The sequence below is a fragment of the Vigna angularis genome, chromosome 2 (genome assembly GCF_016808095.1).
Source record: "Vigna angularis cultivar LongXiaoDou No.4 chromosome 2, ASM1680809v1, whole genome shotgun sequence".
Taxonomy (NCBI): domain Eukaryota; kingdom Viridiplantae; phylum Streptophyta; class Magnoliopsida; order Fabales; family Fabaceae; genus Vigna; species Vigna angularis.
The window spans coordinates 37,123,067-37,144,376 of record NC_068971.1 but is presented as its reverse complement, the minus strand read 5'-3'; the positions used below and the strand labels follow the sequence as shown (position 1 = coordinate 37,144,376).

At 29.8% G+C, this 21,310-nt stretch overlaps 2 protein-coding genes across 2 annotated transcripts; one reads left to right on the top strand and one right to left on the bottom strand.

Annotated features, from left to right (window-relative positions):
• Positions 1 to 2,321: 2,321 nt before the first annotated feature.
• On the top strand, positions 2,322 to 7,315 carry LOC108327539 (amino acid transporter AVT1A). The gene is made up of 12 exons (XM_017561229.1): positions 2,322 to 2,512; positions 3,289 to 3,563; positions 3,917 to 4,131; positions 4,246 to 4,269; positions 4,365 to 4,545; positions 4,630 to 4,849; positions 4,987 to 5,122; positions 5,210 to 5,226; positions 5,325 to 5,473; positions 5,638 to 5,681; positions 6,836 to 6,898; positions 7,226 to 7,315. Exons 1-12 carry the CDS (start codon positions 2,322 to 2,324, stop codon positions 7,313 to 7,315), a joined length of 1,605 nt encoding a protein of 534 aa, XP_017416718.1.
• A 7,774-nt stretch (positions 7,316 to 15,089) lies between these two features.
• LOC108328429 (sigma factor binding protein 1, chloroplastic) lies at positions 15,090 to 15,867 on the bottom strand. Its single transcript, XM_017562296.2, has one exon. It carries the CDS (start codon positions 15,692 to 15,694, stop codon positions 15,248 to 15,250), a length of 447 nt encoding a protein of 148 aa, XP_017417785.1. The 5' UTR covers positions 15,695 to 15,867; the 3' UTR covers positions 15,090 to 15,247.
• Positions 15,868 to 21,310: the final 5,443 nt, after the last annotated feature.

The following is a 21,310-nucleotide window of genomic DNA, read 5'->3' as shown; positions in this document are numbered from 1 at the left end:
CATTTATCTTTAAATTTACCAATGCTCCTCGTTGGTAACAGAAACTAATCCATTTTCGTTTTGCACTTTGTTTCAGTATTTTTATTTGACTTACCTGTTCATTTAATCCTCAAGTTATAGCTCACTATCGAGCTAGCGTTTAAAATTAGAAAGATAAACAAAATCATACGTTCCTAACTTTCTAAATATGATATATGATTTCTTCCTATTTACAGGTAGTACGATAGTATACCAAACAATATACTTCTTTTGATATATTATGAAAGTACTAGAAAACTAATTTTATCTTTTATCTGCAAATAATTTATTACTTTTTAACCATAGAATTATTTTTTAATATGTGAATTATAAAAATTGTATTTAATACTCTCAACTCTCTGTAATAAGTTACTAGGCACTTTTTTAAGTTATGATAATATACTTGACCTTTAAAATGAGTTTGATTCCTCATAATTTTTATTGCATTTGACTTATTTCACTTTTTTGGCCTTAATTAATTTATCTTAATCTTTGAATTGTGTCAATTTGATTTGAGTATGCCAATTTTTTGTCTGAATTAACTCAATTAGACTTTCAGTTTAGGACAACTTGTCTTGATCTTAAACCCATATCAATTTGACTTGGATTCATGGATTCAACTATGAAACCTGGTTCACCATTTTAAGTTGGGCTGGCTTATTCGGTGAGACTTGTTCCAGAATGTATGATTTGTTCCATAATTTGTTATCTTTATAAAATACAAAATAAACATATATATATATATATATATATATATATATATATATATATATATATATATATATATATATATATATATACTTTTTAATCCTTCACAAACCGTTACATTGAATTCAAATATTCACCTTACCACAAATAATTATCCTAGAACTCTTCTCGACTATTTTGAGGTTCACATGGCCTGAGTAGTTACCATCTACTAAGCTTCCAAGTCGATTGCTACTTTGTTCTCCTCGATTTATTGTTCTCTTGGATCGAATTTTGATAAAAATGAAATTGAAATGACTTTCCAATAATTGCATGTCCGTCTTATGCCATTTGTCTAATGAAGAAGCACTTGGTAAGATTGTCCTTTATCCAGACCATATCTCTAGAATATAATTCTTTATAGTTTATGACCAACGAGATCCATGAAGCACCAAATGATGCTTGGGCTAACTTTGAAAGCAATATTAGCCTTCACTAACACCATTCCAATAACTTTTAAGCACTATGAACCTTGTTTTTCAATCTTCATAATGTTTAGCTTTCGATCGATCACCTACCCTAAAGTCTGATTATCGATTACTCTTGTGTAACTTACTTTATGATAATCTTTAATCTCATAACGAATCTCAATTTCTTAAATATTTTCTTCTCATTTCTCCATATCCCAACAATAATATATATAACGAATCTCAATTTCTAAAATAATTTCTTCCCATTTCTCCATATTCCAACAATAATATATATATATTTCCAAAGAAAACAAATACTAAGATTGGAGGTTATGTGTCTTACGCATATGTGGGGTTTGTGAGTATATTCACTTTTGGTATTTTGAAACTAAAAAAGTATTGTACTCCAATATTTAAACATTATACAATGTATGAATGCAACATTAAAAGTGAATCGTGCAAATGCATTTAGATATTTAAAGAAAAAAGAAATTTAAAATACAGCAACCTCAAGTTGGTTTATTTTTTGATGAGATGGATTTTGTCTGAAAACCGATCCAAATGGATTCATGAGCACGCCACTCTCAACCATATCCTGTAAGCTGGGACCAATATTAACAATAGTAATATTAATTATAATAGTAAGAATAATATTATTTGTAATAATAATAATAGTAACAACAATATTGTAAAGTAATGCATTAAAGTAATTGAAAATAATAAGCAAAATGAATGTTCCTTGGTTTGAGCTTGTTTCCCGGAAAATTTGTATACAGAATGCTAAAAGCACTTGTTGACACATGTCAAATATTGGCTATATGGGTTCCTTCATTTATTCCTTCCGCTTCACACTGCATCTATTATGCATCCTTCATATCTATGCCTTTTACCACCTTTCTTTCCTTCAATCGTTCTTCATCATTAGAAGCAGAGACATACAAACATCTAAGTCAATTCTCATCATTACTTCCATTTCTTTTCATCTCCTGGTCGCATTACCATTTATTAATACAAAAAAACACTATACGAATCTTCGAATCCTTGTTGCCGAATGAATATCGAATAATAATATTAGTAACAAAAAAGATATAAAGAAATATTGGACTTGTTGCAAAGATTTAGTTGCATTACTGTGAAATTCTGAGAATGGCCCACAACCGAAGAGACTCCCAATCTTTCATGGATGATTTCGATGGGGATGATAACGAAGAACATAACACACAATCTGCTGATTACAGGAGTGAGCACAGTAATCAATGTGACAGTGACGAGGAGGGGCATCGTAAAACGCACCCTGAATCTTCTTTCATTTCTCAGCAGTGGCCTCAAACTTATAGGTATACCAATCTAAGTGTTTCTTTTGTAATGTACATCAAACATACATACAGCACAATTAATTTACATTCCACCTCGTTTTTACCTCTAAGATTGTTTTAATAAAATAAATTAAATTATTCGTGGAGGACCAACTTAGAAAACAAAAAAACACCATCCGACCAAGACCATAAAAGCACTGCTGCAGAACAATCGAAAAATAAATGCTACATAGGCTCACATTCTCCTTTACACAAACAACATACACCATAATCTTCCAGCTTCAATCTATCTTCAAAATGAATTCTTAAAATCTTCGAAATACATATTGTAGAACACCAAAGATCATTCTAAAAAATAATTTCATCACCCTTCCCCACTATCCAAAAAGTGTAGCACAACATCATAAAAGTCTTTTATTCCTAACCAGATTGAAGTGGATTGAAAATAAGTAATTTGTTCATATTTATGTGTAAAAAACGAGCATGCACAAGTACTGTCCAAAGTCTACTACTATACACAAATTCACAAACAAACCCAAGAAGATAAGACTTATTTTTAACTATTAAATTCGTTACCTGCCACCCACCTTCATTTGTAGTACAAATTGTCTTCCAATTGATTGTGAAAGTACCTTGCTTCTCTATATCAGCTGTCCAAATAAAGTTCCTCACTTATTTTTCTATCTCTAGATGTTGGCTTTATGTTTTCCCATTATACTAAGGACATTCACTATTTTTCTCTTATTTCTCTTTTCTTTTTTCATTATTGCTGTTTATTCTTATTATTCTTATGACAGAGATGCCATTGATTCTTACACAATATCTGTGGCTCCAAATATTGAATCAATAATACGAGCACCAAGTGTTATTTATTCAAGCTTTATCGGTGGTGGTTCAAAGAGTATGTTGGAACATGATGAAAGGACTTCTTTTCTATCTGGTGAGGAAATCATTCAAGCAGGGATATCAAGAAGACAATCAACATGGTGGGAAAAAGCTTCAATTCAAATGCAAATTCCTGAAGAGTTACCAATTGGTTATGGATGCAGCCTCAGTCAAACAATATTTAACGGTATGGTGTTTTAAGAATGGATAATCTTTAACAGTAAAGTCGATCATATCTAATACCATATACTTGGAATATCTTAGTTATATCAAGTGTTCTCAATAAACATTATGAGTTTAGTAGCTAAGGAGAAAAGTTCCTAATTTTATAATGAATTGGAGTGCATTTATGCATAGTTTTCTACTGATGCTTAGTATATAGTAAACATGTTGATTTGGAAGGCTAGTTTTTGGATTAAACTTTTGCAGAAACATGATTGATCCCTACCCAAAAAGATGTTATTTTGTTTATGAATATCCAAACCCTCTTCATTCACTTACTTGTAATTACAACTTTGAGATAAAATTGTACTTGGGCAGGGATTAATGTGATGGCTGGAGTTGGACTTCTTTCTACACCATATACAGTGAAACAAGCTGGGTGGGCAAGCATGCTTGTGATGCTTTTCTTTGCAATTGTATGTTGTTATACAGCAGATCTTATGAAACACTGCTTTGAAAGTGAAGAAGGTATCGTTAGCTACCCTGATATAGGAGAAGCTGCATTTGGAAGATATGGTCGCCTTATTGTATCAGTAAGGATTTGTTTGGTTTCAGTTACAAATTTTGCAGAACAATCGTCTTCAATATGCACATTGGTGCTTTTATTAATCAATATTTCTTAACACTAATTTTTATGTTTGTAACAGATCATTTTGTACGTTGAGTTATATGTAAGTCTTAACACTGCATTAAATCCATACATATATATCAATAATGTTTCTCATATTTCAATATATGTATGAATGAACTCTCTTCATGGACGCAGTCATATTGTGTAGAGTTTATCATCTTGGAAGGAGATAACCTCTCTGGGTTGTTCCCCGGAACATCCTTAGATTGGGGGGGTTTCCACTTGGACACCAAACACTTGTTTGGAATTTTAACTGCGCTTATCATTCTTCCGACTGTTTGGTTAAAGGATCTACGCATACTCTCGTATCTCTCAGGTTCTCCAAACTCAACAAGATTCATTTGGTTGGAGGATGTTAAAGTTTAGCAGATATTTACAATCATTTGTGATGATTCTGCAGCTGGAGGGGTTGTGTCTACTACTTTGGTTATTTTGTGTGTTTTTCTTGTTGGGACAAGAGATGATGTTGGATTCCACCACAGTGGTTCATTGGTGAATTGGAGTGGCATTCCTTTTGCTGTTGGTATCTACGGGTTTTGCTTTGCAGGACATTCAGTTTTTCCAAACATTTATCAGTCGATGGCAGACAAAAGAGAATTTACCAAGGCTGTCATTGTAAGGTAAACTTACGATCTCTCTACTTTTTGGAAGCATTATTTTCAGCACAAATATTCAATTAAGAACAATGTAAAATGTTTTCTCAAGGTGAATGAATCTTATATTCTTTTTTGGTACCTAACTGAGTTCTTTGTTACAGTTTTCTTATATGCACAGTTGTGTATGGAAGCTCAGCTGTGATGGGATTTCTAATGTTTGGTGAAGGGACTTTGTCTCAGATAACATTGAATTTACCACGTAATGCATTGGCTTCCAAAGTTGCTTTGTGGACAATAGTAAGATACTAAGATCTTGTAGAGTTTTGCTATTTTTAATTTAATTTACATTTTTCTCTAATTTTAGATTCTATTTTTTTTTTCCAGGTAATTAGCCCATTAACAAAATATCCTTTTTAATGAATTACTTGCTTTATTGAAATCCAACGTGGACTGATTGCATTGAAGATACATTTTCATTTAGCTTTTCTTTAATTTTAAACAAATATGCTTTGATGATGAACCCATTGGCAAGGAGCGTTGATGAGTTGCTACCGATTAGCATGTCAAATAGTTATTGGTGTTTCATTACTCTTAGAACAGTGTTGGTTATATCTACAGTTTGTGCCGCTTTTATGATTCCATTTTTTGGTAAGTATTACACTTTTTATGTATACAATACATTTCAAACTGCTATATATTTTTTTAAAATGTATTTAGATCAAACAATTGTTAATGAAAAACTGTTTGTACTAAATGTTAAGAGTGTAACATGTGCCATATGACCAACACGAAATTTATTATAATTATTTCAGGGCTTGTGATGGCTTTAATAGGTTCTCTCCTCAGTCTACTAGTGGTAAGCATACACCAGTTATGTTTTACAGGAATATGCACATGCTTCTGAAAAAATCCAAATACATGCTATGATTTAATGTAATAAAGTTGAACGAAAAATAATATGGATTGTCTGTCCAATAGATGTAAAAAGAAAAATACAATGATACACTTATGCTATATTTAGATTTGCATAAAAAACAAGATGAAAATAATTAAAATTAAATATATTTTTAATTTCTGAAATTTAACATTAAATTAAAATTTATTTTTATTCAAAATTTTAATATATTTTAATCTTCAAATTTTAAAAATAAATAAATAAAATTATTTTTAATTCAATTATATTAAATTTTTCCACATTTCAAATACTTTTTACATGACAAAAACTGAAACATATTTAATCTAATAAAATATTAGTTTGTTTTACCGTTATGCAAAATCACTTTCTAATATGGTATCAGAGCCATGTTAGAGTCCATCTTAGCTAGTTTTATGTGAGCATTTTTGTTTCCACCGGTCGTCGGGCTGCTATCGGACCACTATTAATTTTTAGGCTTAAATGCTTACTTCGTCCCCATGTTAAGAGGTGAATTTTTGTTTAGTACCCGGTTTTAAAAATGAAGACATTGGATCTCTATGTTATGAATAAGGTCCACAAAGAAAGAACAAGTTCAACCAATCATCAAAGAAAAAGCTTAACAAGAGAGAGAAAAAGCTGGACAGCAAAAGAGAGAAGAGAAAAAGTACGGCCACATCAGTATGGACTTAACGTCATTGCTGTCAACTTAACGAACATGACCTTATTCATACACTTCTCATAACATAGGGACCCAATGTCTTCATTTTTAAAATCGGGTACTAAACAGAAATTCACCTCTTAATATGAGGACGAAATAAGCATTTTAGCCTAATTTCTACTATCACGCTCGAGATTTCTATACCTCGACATGAAGGGAGTGTGTTGAAAGTCCCACATCGACTAGAGATAATGCCAAACTATAATATATATAAGTAGGTGCAAATCTCAATTTACAAGCTGGTTTTGTGGGGTTAAGTTAGGCTTAAAACCACTTTCTAATGCATTCTCTAACTTATCCTTTATGTTATTAACAATCATGTTTTTATTATACGAAATATGAAACTTCTACGTAACGAAATTGCCATATTTTTCAGGCAGTGGTGTTGCCATCTTTATGCTTTTTGAAAATTGTGGGAAAAAACGCTACATGTACACAGGTATGAGTCTAGCTGATCATGATCCTTTAATATATTTTTTCTTTAGCAGCATTTAGTTTATGAAAATATCAAGGTCATTATTGTGGGTATTAATTTAATCATTAATTTTAGAGAGGGAACCTTCTTTATATTGGTTGAATAGGTGACAAATTAGTAATTAAAAACAACTATTTATTTATGTTTGTTGTTACAAGTCACTTCGTTTCCTTTTTCTAATTTCTTCTCTTAACACAGTTTAAATCGTGTGATTTTGTAAAAATGAAACTTATTCTAAAATTTTGATCTTTCAGAGTTTTCTCTTTTAACATTTATTCTTGGGATCATTAGGTTGTTCTTAGCGTCATAATTGCTGTGCTTGGAATTGCTGCTGCTTTGATCGGAACATACTCATCTGTATTCAAAATTATGCAAAAATAACCAGAGTTACAGATGAGGCCTTCCATGTTTGAACATGATCTTCATCCTTTCATGGCAAGGTTTAAGTTCTTTTAGAGATTACACTCATGGAAAATTGAACTTAATGAATGTCAACATTGTTGTTCAATTAAATAACTCAAATTCTTGCTTATTTTTGTATTGTTTATACTAATATACATTATTGGTAAATTTCAAAATGCACATGTTTTTTCACTTTTCAATCATGAGTGATGTCCTAAATTCTACATAAAAGTAAAAAAGGAATGCAACTTAAAACTCTTTAAGATTTTCATACTCTCAACTCGTACCTTAAGGAAATTGATCCACATAATCTAATTTTCATTATTAGATGAACTATCAAATGAACCATGATATAAAAAAATGATAGTAGAAAATACATTTTCAATTGACACAATAATTTGATGATCTAATTTTTCAAATCATCTAACACTCGAGGGTCAATAACTTTCTTTCAAATGATATTAAAAAACATACTCAAATGTGTTATAAATCCTTCTAATAGAAACAAGTAAGATGACTTAAGTAACTATTGGTAAAAGTTATTGAATTAACACATGACAATTGTGAAACTTTAAACCAACTAACTTTAAATCTTGCATAGAAACAAAATAACTAATATTTGAAGAGTATCCTTATGAAACCTTCACACTAAAACACTTACAAAAAAAAATTCTTTTTTAGAAAGAGTGTGACAGGTTGGGAGTAGGTAGGTGCGTCTTCCAATTGATTGTGGATATAAATCAGAATAGATGTCCATGCTAGTCAAATATTGTCGTGCTTTTACTTCATCTTTTGTCTTTCTTTTTACATTTAGTAATATCCCGATGACACTATCACATACATTTTTTTCATCGTGCATCACATTTATACAATGTCGTACATCAAGTTTACACCAATATGGAAGACTAAAGAATATTGATCATTTCTTCCAAATGTTTTTCTTAGTGGTTTTCTTTTGATATTTTTCGTACACAATGTTAGCGTTTTTCACCTGGTTGTATACTTCTTCACCATTGTGAGGTCTCAACACAACTTCATCCTCAAGACTTCCATTAAATTTTTTTTTCATTGTACAATTCTATAGGATGATTTTGATGAAGAATTTTCTCTGTCTTGTTTACACATATTTATGACCATGCTTCAATTGAATATAACTCGTGTTTTTTTTTTCATAAATGGGACATGTAAAATGAGTTTTAACACTGTAACCACTCAAGTTTCCATATGATGAGAAATAATTTATGGTGCAAAACAACATTGCATGCAAACAGAAAGTTTCTTCAGAATATGAATCGAAAACCTTGATTCCTTCTTCCCACAACATTTTCAAATCATCGATTAACGACTTCAGGTACACATCAATGTCATTTTCAGGTTGTCGAGGACCTAACATCACTATAGACAACATCATATATTTTCTCTTCATGCATAACAAAAGCAGATAGATTGTAATCATCAATAAAATTGGTCATGAACTATGTTTACTACTTAAATTTTCATAAGGATTAATACCATCTATAACAAGTCCAAGTCTTAAGTTTATTGGCTCTACTCCAAATTTTGGAAATGTTTCATCAATCTTCTTCCATTATGGGGAATCAGCTAGGTGTCGAAGAAGACTATCACACTTTCTTTCATCAATGAGTCATTTCAGGTTCATCGCATCTTCTTTAATGGAAAATAACAATTTCAACCTAGGTATTATAGGCAAGTATCACGCCACCTTAGCAGGTGGATCATCTTTGTCTTCATCACCATTATTTTTACCAACTTTCTTTTTAAACTGCGATAAACCACATGTTGGACACGCCATCAGTGAAACAAACTCGTCTTTGTATAATATATAATCATTGCGGCATGCATGTATCTTTTGACATTCGAAATCCATTGGTAATAGAATTTTCTCTATCTTGTAATTACGAATAGGTAGCGTGTTATTTTATGAAAGCATCTTCTTTAGCAATCCCAACAATTCTGTGAAACTTTTATTGGTTCATCCATTCCTTGCTTTTAAACTGAACAATTTTAAAGTTTTCGACAATTGTGTAAAGTTAGAGCATCCTGGATATTCTTTCTTTGAATTGAAATTAAGATAATCATATAAATGAGGCCCAAGAAAGACCAAAGAACTACTTAGTTCACGTACCTACTCAAGAATTAAGGTTAAAAGCCAAAATTACAGTTTTTATAGAAAGCTGACTATTTTAATCGATTATGTAAATCAATAATCAATTAAATTCGAAAACTACTATTTTTCATGATGTTGTTTATTTTAATAGATTATGGAATTTATATAATCTATTAAATCTGATAAACAAGAATGACCAAAAGTACAAGCTCAAATGAAATGTAATCTTGGCCCAAATACAATGCCTAAAAAAAGACTTATTTACATATTTACAAAGCTTAAGATAAGGGAAGATAAGCTAATAAACTATTCTCCACAAGAGTAGACTTCTTTGAAGTCCTTCCTCCTCTTCCATTCTTCTAACCATGACTTATGTTGTAGCTCTCTAAATTTGTTTCCTTCAAACCCTCCTTCTTGAAGACAACTTGTTCTCAGATAAGAAAGATATCTAAGGATGCACAACTTTACCTTTATTTCCTCTAGGACCAAAGATGTACCTATAACAAATAACAAACAAAAATTGAATGAATTTTTGTATAGATAGAAAAATATATCTGAAGAAAAGAAAAAAGAAATAAGGCTTTTTATTTTTGCAAAAACCTTTTATAAGAAAAATTATTGACCTTTATTCCAAAATCATCTTTTCCTTCACTTTATTCAAAAAACCTTTTGTATTTTTTGTGAAGAAAAATCAAAATGATTACCTTTTGGTGATGAAAAGTTCAAAAGCATCCATACCTTCTTTTCTTTTCCAACATATTCTCTAGAGGGTTGTTTGTTTAACTCCTTTTTTTCTACTTTTCTCCTTTAAATTTTTATCTTCATTTTTATCTCATTCTCTCTTGCTTGTTGAGGTGTGAGAGGAATTAAAATTATTTTGCATCCTTTATGAAAGAAAGTTATTTTATCGGTGTATGCATTATGGATATGGATATATGATCATATTTCCAAGGCCTACAAAGTATAATATGCCCAATTTTCATATGATCAGTGTCACACAGAACATTTTCATCATAATTGCCTATAGGAATGGGTATACTGACTTGGTTCTTTACTACTATAACACCATCATCTTTAATTCATTCAAGTTTGTAAGGCTTTGAATGGGTTTAGTAGTCAAATATAACTTTTCTACCAACCTTGAATTACAAGAATTACAACTAGATCCATTATCCACAATAACATAACAAATGTCATAAAAAAAGTGTTACATCTCGTGTGGAAGAGATGTAGTAAATTCGTAATAAAAGTCCTTACAACCATATATTTGACTTATATTTATAGTTTTCTTCATAGGCTTTCGATTTGGATTGGTTTAATTACATATAATTTCATTTAAACCTAATTAGATTAAGTAGACAATTAGTTGATGTTGATCGCAACCAAGTGGTCTCCTTTAAGTTTGGACGATTAATGTTATTATTTCGATCAATATGTAACAAGCTATACATATAGTACACTCAAATGTTATAAAGTCATTATTAAAAGAAAAAAATGTAAAGATCTTATATTGAATATTTATTTCTTGTTAATGCATCACATCGAGTTTGAAAAGTATGAATAACATCATTCATGCTTATGAGAAATAATTTTGTATGATAAAAAGTGAGAATTATTATTTGCTACTTGTAAAAGAAAAAATTTAATTGGAAAAAAATTATACTTTTAATTATTCTAAGCTGAATTGTAGGGATGTGAGATTTTCTCAAGAAAAAAAAATGATGTTTTTACATTTTGTACTCAAGAATGGGCTAAAAAAACAACTGTTAATATTGTAGAGACAATGGAGATAAAATAATAACTTCAATAAAAAAAAAAGAAATTATAAAATCACTTTTTTTTTTATCAAGAAAGTCCTTCTGTGGGAAAGGGGTCAAGAGAAGACTCAAGGTTTCCAACATTTATTTAGCAAAATACTGCAAGAAACTTGTATTAACTATGATCACATTGAGTTTCTTCAAAAAGCTGTTTAACATTTGTTTTATATGTTAACAAGAAAATTCTTCAGATTTAAATGAGGTAGATCTTAGATCTTTTAGTGTTATACAGTGCTCGAAATCACCTAAACCTAGTGATGAACTTAATGTTTATTGAAGAATTTAACCTTGCGGGGTAAAATCATTTTGAAGATTCTTACGAAATTCAACCATATATTTTTAATATTACATATATGTATGATTAGAATAGTTAATTTAGCTCACCTTGGTTTTCACCCACGTAGGTTAGGATAAAAAAAGCCTATTTGAATAAAAAAGTTTTCCATTAAATGTCTATAAAAGTTATACGGAGTACCGTTAGTCGATATACTTTCTTTCTAAAGAATTAAATATGTTTTTCGTTCCTTAATTTTTAGTTAAAATTAGAATTAGTTTCTTTTAAAAATTTTGGTATAATTTTATTCTTTAACTTTAGAAATGTATGGATTTAATTATTTTAGCCAAATTTTGTTACATTTATTTAATGTTTAAAATGTGTTTCTTGATATAACATTTGAGTTATTTATACTATTTGATAAACGTATTTCAAAATTTAAAGGACTAAATTGGGTTAAAGTTTTAAAGATAAATTAATTCTCATTTTGACTCAAAAATAGTTGTTGGAGGAGAATTAAAGACCTTTTGAAAAATAGTTATATTTAAAACAATATTCTTAGAAATTAAGTTATGGGCTTAGCCATTTTCACCGCAACTAAAAATTGTATAATATTCTTACCAAACATTTTTATTTTTCGGAAAGAATAAAATTAAGGGGGTGAAACAAACATATTTTTCTGAAACTAAAAATAAAATAAAATACGTTATTAATCTTAAATATGTAATTCTATAAATTTAATTAGTTATTTTTGTGTAAATCACAAACTTTTTAAATCTTAAATTAAGATTATTTACAGATAGTATTTTTAGAATTTTTATTTTATTTTCTTATTTTTAGTGGTTAAAGTGACAACATTATTATACAGTTTCAAGTATATATATCTAAAAGTGTTTTATTCTAATATTCTAAGTTAGAAGTTATTTGAAGCACAACATTTTTAGGAAGGAATAAAAGTTTGGAAAAGAAGCATCCCAGAAACTGACACATAAAAAGTCTTATCACACGATCAAGACATACATAAACTGATAAAATGATCAAAGTCTGATAGCAAGTTGATAGATAGATAGAAGAAAAAGGTTCGCCCCACCAATACGAGAGAGGATCCATAAGAAGATGCAAGTTGCAGGAAATAACCCCAATTTTGTCCTTCAATTTGGTCCTGTTTGCATCACTCACACACATAACTTCCTTTTCTTTCCATCATATAGGTACTTCAAAATCTTTCTGATGAGACGCTCGCATCCTCTATTATCTTTCTCATTTAATTTAACAAAAATTCATAAAACCTTCCACCCTCTCATTCAACTCCTTTCAATCAAATTAAACCATACATAGCAGACATGATATATCATAAAATCACTGCAAAAAAATTACCAATGCAGCATGAGGAAACAACTAATTTGTAGAAACAAGATGATTAAAGGTGCAAGGGTATTAGCTTTATAGAGTTAACATGTTCTCATGAAACAAAGAATTAGTGTGCAGATCAATCATGACACCTTCTTTGATTATACATCGATTGAAACTCAAAAATATATTAAACTGTGAAATATGCGAGGATATTCATGAACATGTATAGGGTTCACTTTTTCTATGTTTGGCCGAATGCAATTGTATAATCGTCGAGAGGAAACTGAATGGGTCTTTCTCTACTCATGTTGTCTCACTGTCTGAAGTGACTACTACCTCATCTTGCCACTGTAATTCATGATCAAAGTTCTATAAGGTTGGTGCTAAATTTTCTATAAATAGATATGAAGGTTGGAAAGCTAACAGTACACAAATACCAGAACGTTCCAGTTTCAACAACGTTAAGAGTTTCATTATCCAACGTAAGGGTTTTTTATTATATGCATCATAAATAGTCAAGAAAGCTTAGGTAGTGGATATTTAATTTAGCTTGATTACTGACTAAAAAGCAGATAAGATTCAAATTATCAGAAAGTTGATTTTGCAGACACTTCAAACCGTTAGAGCTACAAGAGTTTAATTTTTATATACTGCTACTATAACCTAGACTATCAGAAATTACTTTTAATATAATTTTAACATATTATTATAAAATTAAATATATGTATACTGTATACTTATTGAATAATAATAATAATAATTAAAGACTTTTTTTAGTGAGTTTTGTTGAATTAAGTCCTATATCTAATTGTCAACTGGAACTGAAAGATATTTATATATATATATGAACATTGTTTACCTTATGTTTTCTCCATATTTTCTGTCATATCGAGTATTTTAACTCGGAATTTTCTCTATTTCCTTTTATCACTTTCTTTTTGGATGAAGTTTGTTGTACAGAACACAATTTATCTTTCTGGTTTCATAAAGTGTCATAATATAGGAAAATGTCATAGAGCTGTGGCAGAAATACACCAATATAAATATAGCGATAACTATATGCCGAAATACAGCAATTATAGGAAATATTCATACTATATATATAAAAAAGGATGAGATATTCAACATATAGGAATATCTAACTTTCAGCTTCAAACCATCGGTTTTGCGTTTGCTCATTGTAGACAAACAGTAACTGGAGCAATGTTTATGGCTGGGTAATCTGGTGTCGAGGACTCAGTGAGTAGATTTAGTATTTTTGCTACCTTTCTCAATGAGTAAATCCAAGATTTATATATGTTTTTACATGAATATTATTTAACTTAACATCATGTTACTATCTCAGCAACCAAATATCAAAAATAAGAAAACTATATCCTCTTTTATATTCATATATCAGAAAGATTTCAAGATTTCGTTTTAACAATATCTAAAAAGCATAAGGTCAAAATCACTTTTTGAATAAATAATTTAAAATATAATTAAATCACCGAAACCCAATTCTAATCGAAATCAATTGTACAGACTACAACTTATCCAAACCAAAAATGTTTTTCGTTGAAATCATAATTAGGGATTTTTCACTGTCTACTATACCAACTTGAGCAAAATGATCTTGATTAAGGAGAAAGATGTGATTAGGTATACGGGAAAAGATTTTCTCCCAAAAAACAAAAAAAAATAACTCTAGTAGTATTAGAATCATGAAACGTACTAAAAATAAGTGGTCATTGAAGTCTTCTTCAAGAGTTGGTCCCCATTTCCCTATCAGCTCTCTTTTTTACCATCAAATTCAATTCCAACCACCAAAACAATTCAATCAATTCTTGCACCCAGTTGCCTTACTTACTTATCCATCCACGAGGGTAATGAACAAAGCCGCCGGAGGAACCTCTGTGCAAAACCCTTCCAACCAAGATAAGAATCAACCTAAAAAACATGCACATTCCCGCAGCATCCCAAACCCCACATCCCAATGCCCTAATTTCCTTTTCATGATAACCAAACTCACAAAAACACCAGAACCACTTTCAAATCAACAAAAGTTAGCATCATTAAGTCACACTTAATCAACCAATCATGAGATTATCGAGTCACCTCGGTCACATAAAGTAATTAGATACGATAATTACATATAAACAAGCACATATATATCTCAGATCAAGGGTCCGAAAATCAACAATCGAAAACAACCACTCATCCATCCATTTATTAGTATATATATAGATATATAGATAGAGAGACAATCAATTAAGTTGGATTTAAATCGGAGCTTAACCTTAGCAAAGAAAAAACATAATCATAGTGATAATTAATTACACTGCATCAGTGGTATAGTATCACCAGTAATTAAGATGGGGAGATTCATAGAATAGACTTGCAGGAAGCAGGGAGGAAATGCTCTCTATCATCTGGGGAGTGAAAACGTCGTCGTCCGGAGCCTCAAAGGAAGAAGAGGGTTGCGGCTGGTGTTGAAGCTGTTGTACGGAATTGTTGGGATCCTTTGGGAGAGGGATGAAATGGTCGTCAACATTGGTAACCTTGTCAGAAGAGGAATCATCGGAGGAATCGAGCGCGTGGAAGCGTGTGGGGTTAGGCGGCGACTGGGCGTCCTGGCCGGTTAGTTCTTGCACGAGGGCACGAAACTCGGAGGCGCTGGTTTTGATTTTCATGGGGTTGGATATGTACACTACTTTGACAGGGTGTGGGGTGGTCTTCTTCTTGGGTCTGGTTTTCTTTGTGGGGGCGCGTTGTTGCACGCTGGTGGTGCGCATGGCGGTGTCCATGGAAGGGTGTCGTACTGAGTTTGTTAGAGAGGATAATGGAGAGCGTACATGGGATAGGGGGAATAAAAGGATGGGCGTTTTTTCCGTGAAGAGGAGAGAAAATGAAAGAAAATGATTTGTTGGGTGGAAGCAATGGAAAGTTAATACCAAGAGAAAGAGAGTGAGCAAGTGAGTGAGTGAAGGAAAGTGTGAGCAATGGTGCTTATGCTATAAGCGTGGGCGTGAGCACACTCCCAGCCGACACTCGGCGCGTGTTTCATTTTCTCTCTCTTTTTTATTTTGTCTTTTTCTCTTCCGTTGCCCTTTCCTTCTTCTACTTATCAATCTAAACCTAACGTATTCTATTTTATTACTTAATTACACCTTAACTCTTCTTAATTAATGCATAATATCCACTCATTTTTAGATCAGCTTTTCCTCCTAATTTTTCCATTCACGTTGCTCCTATTCCAAACCCTACTTAGTACAACCTAATCCTGTATTATTCCAACCAACCATTTCAGACTAAACCAACTTTATCAAACTTTAATCATACAGATTGATCTTCAATATTGTCAAAGGCGTGAACATAAAATTTGAGTAAATAAACCAATTTGTTATTCTCAACGAGTAATTAAGACGACCCTCTTAATTAGTCGTATTATAAATATTAAAAGGTATACCGAGTAGCTTTTTTAGTATTAAGAAAATTTAAATTAATATATGAACTTCACCAGAATGCAAAGAATACTTTATTATGTAGAGGTTATTTAGGACAAAGATATTCTGATCATCAGTATGAGGAATTTTTACGTACGGAAACGATCAAATACTAGTTTTCACTACATTGATTGTCCTTAACACTATGTAAATGTCATCTAAGTAGAAAAAATTACAGCAGCTTTTCTATGGTTAAATCACTTAATCTTTTGTTTATTAAAAAAAAACTTCCTTTTATATTTTAAAACTTTTAATTTTTATAATCTAAAAGACCCAATAAAATGCTCTAAGGTGTATAACAACAAACCACATACATACAGAATTTTGTCCAGGGATTGTTTTTAAATGTAATTTTGCCCAGGTGGAAAAATGTAATTTCTCCTTGAAACTATATATATTGCTCTATTAAATTTACATTTGTGGAAACATTTAAGTAATATTGTACGGACGAAATGGTCATTAAATTAATTAAAGTACCAGTGGAAAAATCATAATTCAACTATAATTAAATTATGGTTGATCTTATATTAACAAAATAATAACTATTAATACTATTAATGGAAAAAACTTGAAACGTAGTATCATCGCTTTATAATATTTAATAGTAAGATAAAATATGACTTAATAAAATTTTAATATTCAGATAAGAAAATTAAATTAAATGTACTATAATATTTAAACCCAAGTTTTAATAATTCAAAAGAATATTTCGACAGAATAGATTTACATATAAATAAAAAAGAAAAAGAGAACTTAACATTCCTATAATTGATTCATTCTACGAATAGACATTTTAAATTTTATTTTTGTTTTAATGATTCTGAAATTTGTCTCATTTACAAACAGAGAATCTTTTGAACATGAAAAAAAAAAAGAATTTTTCATTGCCATGAATCAGTATTTTTTTTCTTCTTAAAATCAGATTCTTATGCAAAATCATGAATCTTCAGCTGAACCAAATTTTCGCAGCAATATGAACAGTGAGTTTGTAAAAATAATTTAGACGGAGATTATATTTATAACTAAAGAGTATATTTGTAATTAAAGGGAGAGCTAGCTATGCCCACATGAAAATTTCTCCTAAAACCTAAGCTTGTTTTTAATTGGCTGGTTTGAATCTAAGTTTGGGGAGCATTCAATGCAAAAGCTATCTCCACAAGTCTAAATGTAGAACACTTCTTCGAAGGTGTAACTGCACGCGCGTCTGCGAGTAACAATGTGAGAACGAATAAACTTTTCGCCACGTGGCACACAGAGAAGGAAAGAGATAGATGTGGTGGCGTCACGGTGAAAACTTAATATGACGTCACCGGCGCAAGTTGGGTATGAGAGCTGAGCGGGCCGTGCTTGTTCGGCTTCGACAACTGGTTCAAATATCCAAGTTGTCTGGGGTAGAATCAAGTGCAGCCTATCCACTGTTTATAAATGCACCCTCTTTCTTTCTAACTACAAATACGATTCTCTCACATGGCACGGTAGGGTGGGGTAAAGAAGGTGTATTTAGTTGTTAAATTTAATTAATAGTGGTTTTTGTTTTGGAATTATAGAAATGGAAGTAAAAGAATAGTGAAAAGAAAAGAAATCATAAAAAATATGTGAAGATAATTTTAAAATGAAAGGTGTGTTTCAAACCTTTTATTTTTCACTATAAAATATGTGAAGAGAGATTGTGGAATTAATATTTTATGATAAGCTTTTAGATTATTTATAATTTTTCAATATGATCAAATAGTAACATATATTATAATCACTAACTCATGAGTCTAGTTTATTGTATTTAAAATTGGTTTTTAAATTATGATAAGTTATGTTTTCTTTTTCCTTTTTTTTTTATTTCTCTTAAATTAAAAACTCATTTTTATCCATTCTATTTATTATATTTTTTTATCTTATTATCTATTTTATTTTGCTTAAAAATGTCTCAAAAGTCAACTTTTTAGTTATTTGACATTTTTTATTTTTTGATTTATATTTATTTTATTGTGATATAGGTATGAAATTTATTTTACCTTCTATCTATTTATTTTATTTTATAAATTTTTATTTATATTTATTTTCTTGCCACATGTGCATAAAATTTATTTACTTTTTTTATCTATTCATTTTATTTTTGTATTTGTGATATTTTATTTTATTCCATACTATTTTTCTTCTTTGCTTCTCATATTCCATGATACTGAATGCATTAATTCTTGACGTCATCACCACTTGTATCCATCTCTTCATGCCTCTCATTGTTGACATCATCAAGTTTACTATAGTTGATCATGATCTTCATAACATCAAAATCTAAAGAAGCTAAATGACAATTATCTCATGAAAAGGGGGCTTTTAATAAAAGGGTTTGTTAATTACGTCGTGTGACAGAGCAAACATCAGAACCTTTTTCATCTAGTTGTAGGTCGATTTTGAGGGTATTTTTCATTTTAATTTTAAAAATAAAATTTACTTACCAGAAGAAAAAAGTCCAATATAACCCTCTTGTTGTAAAGAAAAATAGATTATACATTGTCAAAATAAGGTGAATTAGTTTTTAAAAAATATTTTATTTCATTAATAGAATCTAAAATATCTTCTTATAACATTTGATTAAGAATTGGAAAAAAGTAATTTTTTATCATTTTATACTAGTTCAAGCTTTTGAATCTATATATAGTTTTAGTTACCACAACCTTAAACTTTATTTTATTATCTTGGATATAGAATTACAAACACACTTTACACACAGAAATATAATCAGTTAAGATATACATCTTTTTTTAAACCTATTAAGAATTTTATTAAACCATGTAAAGACCTACTACATCAAACACCAAACCTAGGTGCGTAAAAAACACAATAAGAATAAAAAAGTAAATAGAAATATATCACCTGATGTGATGGATATATAAAAAAAAACGCATAAATTTATGCAAGTATATCACCCAATGCCTTCATACCAAAAGTTGTCAAGGGAAAAAACACTTTTTTTGGAAAATTCTTGAATAATAGTTGAAATTATCTTTAACTATGTAAAATTTTTCTTTTTTGATAATATATAGAAATATTTTCTTATAAAATTGCATAAAATTGATCTAATAGATTATACTTTTTGACAATCAACTATTTTGTTCTTAATTGAACATGAAAACTCAATAAAAATAATTTAATCAATCATTTCTGTGAACCAATATTCAGATGATTGATTATTGCTTAAATTAATTAATTATGCTAATTATGATAATAAATTATGATATAAGATATTTTATTATTTTTTGAAAGCAGTGCATCATTATGTTTTAACATAATAATTATTATGTTCTAAAATAGTATTTTAAAATATTTGAAAAAAAGTTTACATTTTCTAAAAAAGCATATATAATGAAATATGGAATGAATAAATCAAAACAAAGTTAGGATTAATGCATGACTCATAATCATTCCTACATGTAAGCATAACAATAGCTTATAGTTGTTTAAAATACATCATCGAAACCAAATATATCATTCTTAAAGGGTCTTCAAGAACCTTGATCAATAAATTTTTTTTTTATCGATACTTTATATCCACACAATTTTCATGTCATACGCCATACCTTTGTATAATAACAAAAATACATTTCTTCCCTTTTAAGTGTATAAAAGAGAAATAAAAAATAAAAAAGAGATGAAAAAGAATTATTTTCTTAGATAAACACAATATAAATAAAATCAACTTGACAACAAAATGCATTATAAGAAGATTATATGTTATCATTCTTTCACTCTAATGTGATTATTTTAGAGTCACCTTAAATTACTAAAAAAATCATCATTATTGTCTAAGTATATACTATAAGTTTCTTGGTAGTCTACTTATCAATTGTAGACATATCCAACTAATTAAGTAAAGACTATTCAAAAGGAGAGATAATTTTTTCTTATATTGTATTTTGTGGTTTCTTCCTTATAAAATCTCAATATCTAGAAGTTCATCCTTGTACACCCTTGACCATTTTGTTCAATTAATACTATTAATTGAAGAGTAGATTTTTTTTATTTTATTCTATTAGAACTAGTAGTAAAAACTTCATCATAAAGTCTATCTTGTTATGCTTCCAAAACTTTGAAAATGAAAACAAATAAGAAATGGGGAAGAGATCAAATTTTCTTGCCTTCGTGATGTTGTTATGATGTTTGGCCAATTAATTTCGATGTTATTCTTTAAAGCATAAATAATCAACACATCATTTTTTTTAAGAACAAGTATACATGTTGTGATAGATGTTAGTAACCTTTCATTTATCTTCATGTCACTAGTCTTGAACATGAAAAGGTTTTAAATACAAAGATCTTTGAAACAACTCCAATACACTTTGTTCTTTTTTTAAAAAAATTCTATACCAATAATAACTTTGATGTCATCCAATTTGAACCTCACAATCTTGGTCTAAATATCATCCTCGAGTACAATTCAAACTATTTTGACTTTGGAATGTATCTCTCTTTTCTTTAGTCGTTCATTTGCAAAGAATGTCCTCACCAAGTCATGGTAAAACTTACCCTTCACCGTCATAGCAGTTTTCATACCTTGATCCTAAATAAACTCTTGGAAGGTGAAGTCTTGACCTGTGAACCATTCCATCTCAAGATATTTATGGCAATAATTTTCTATTTGTTAAATAGTTCTAATCAAGTAGAGATAAAGTAAAATTATAATTTATATGCAAATTCACACCTCATCTTAAAAGCACATTTTGTGATATTGAATTAGACTCAAATCCACTTTCTTAATCATATTAGAGAGTTCCCTTGTTTGGCTCACATTTTAAGTTTGTGCTTTAAATGATCATCAAAATCAGTATAATCAAACAATAGAGATCATGTTCTTGAAATGGTAAAACTTTTAACATCATACAATAATGAGCTTGCCAAAGTAGTGTTAGAAAATACTCCTTA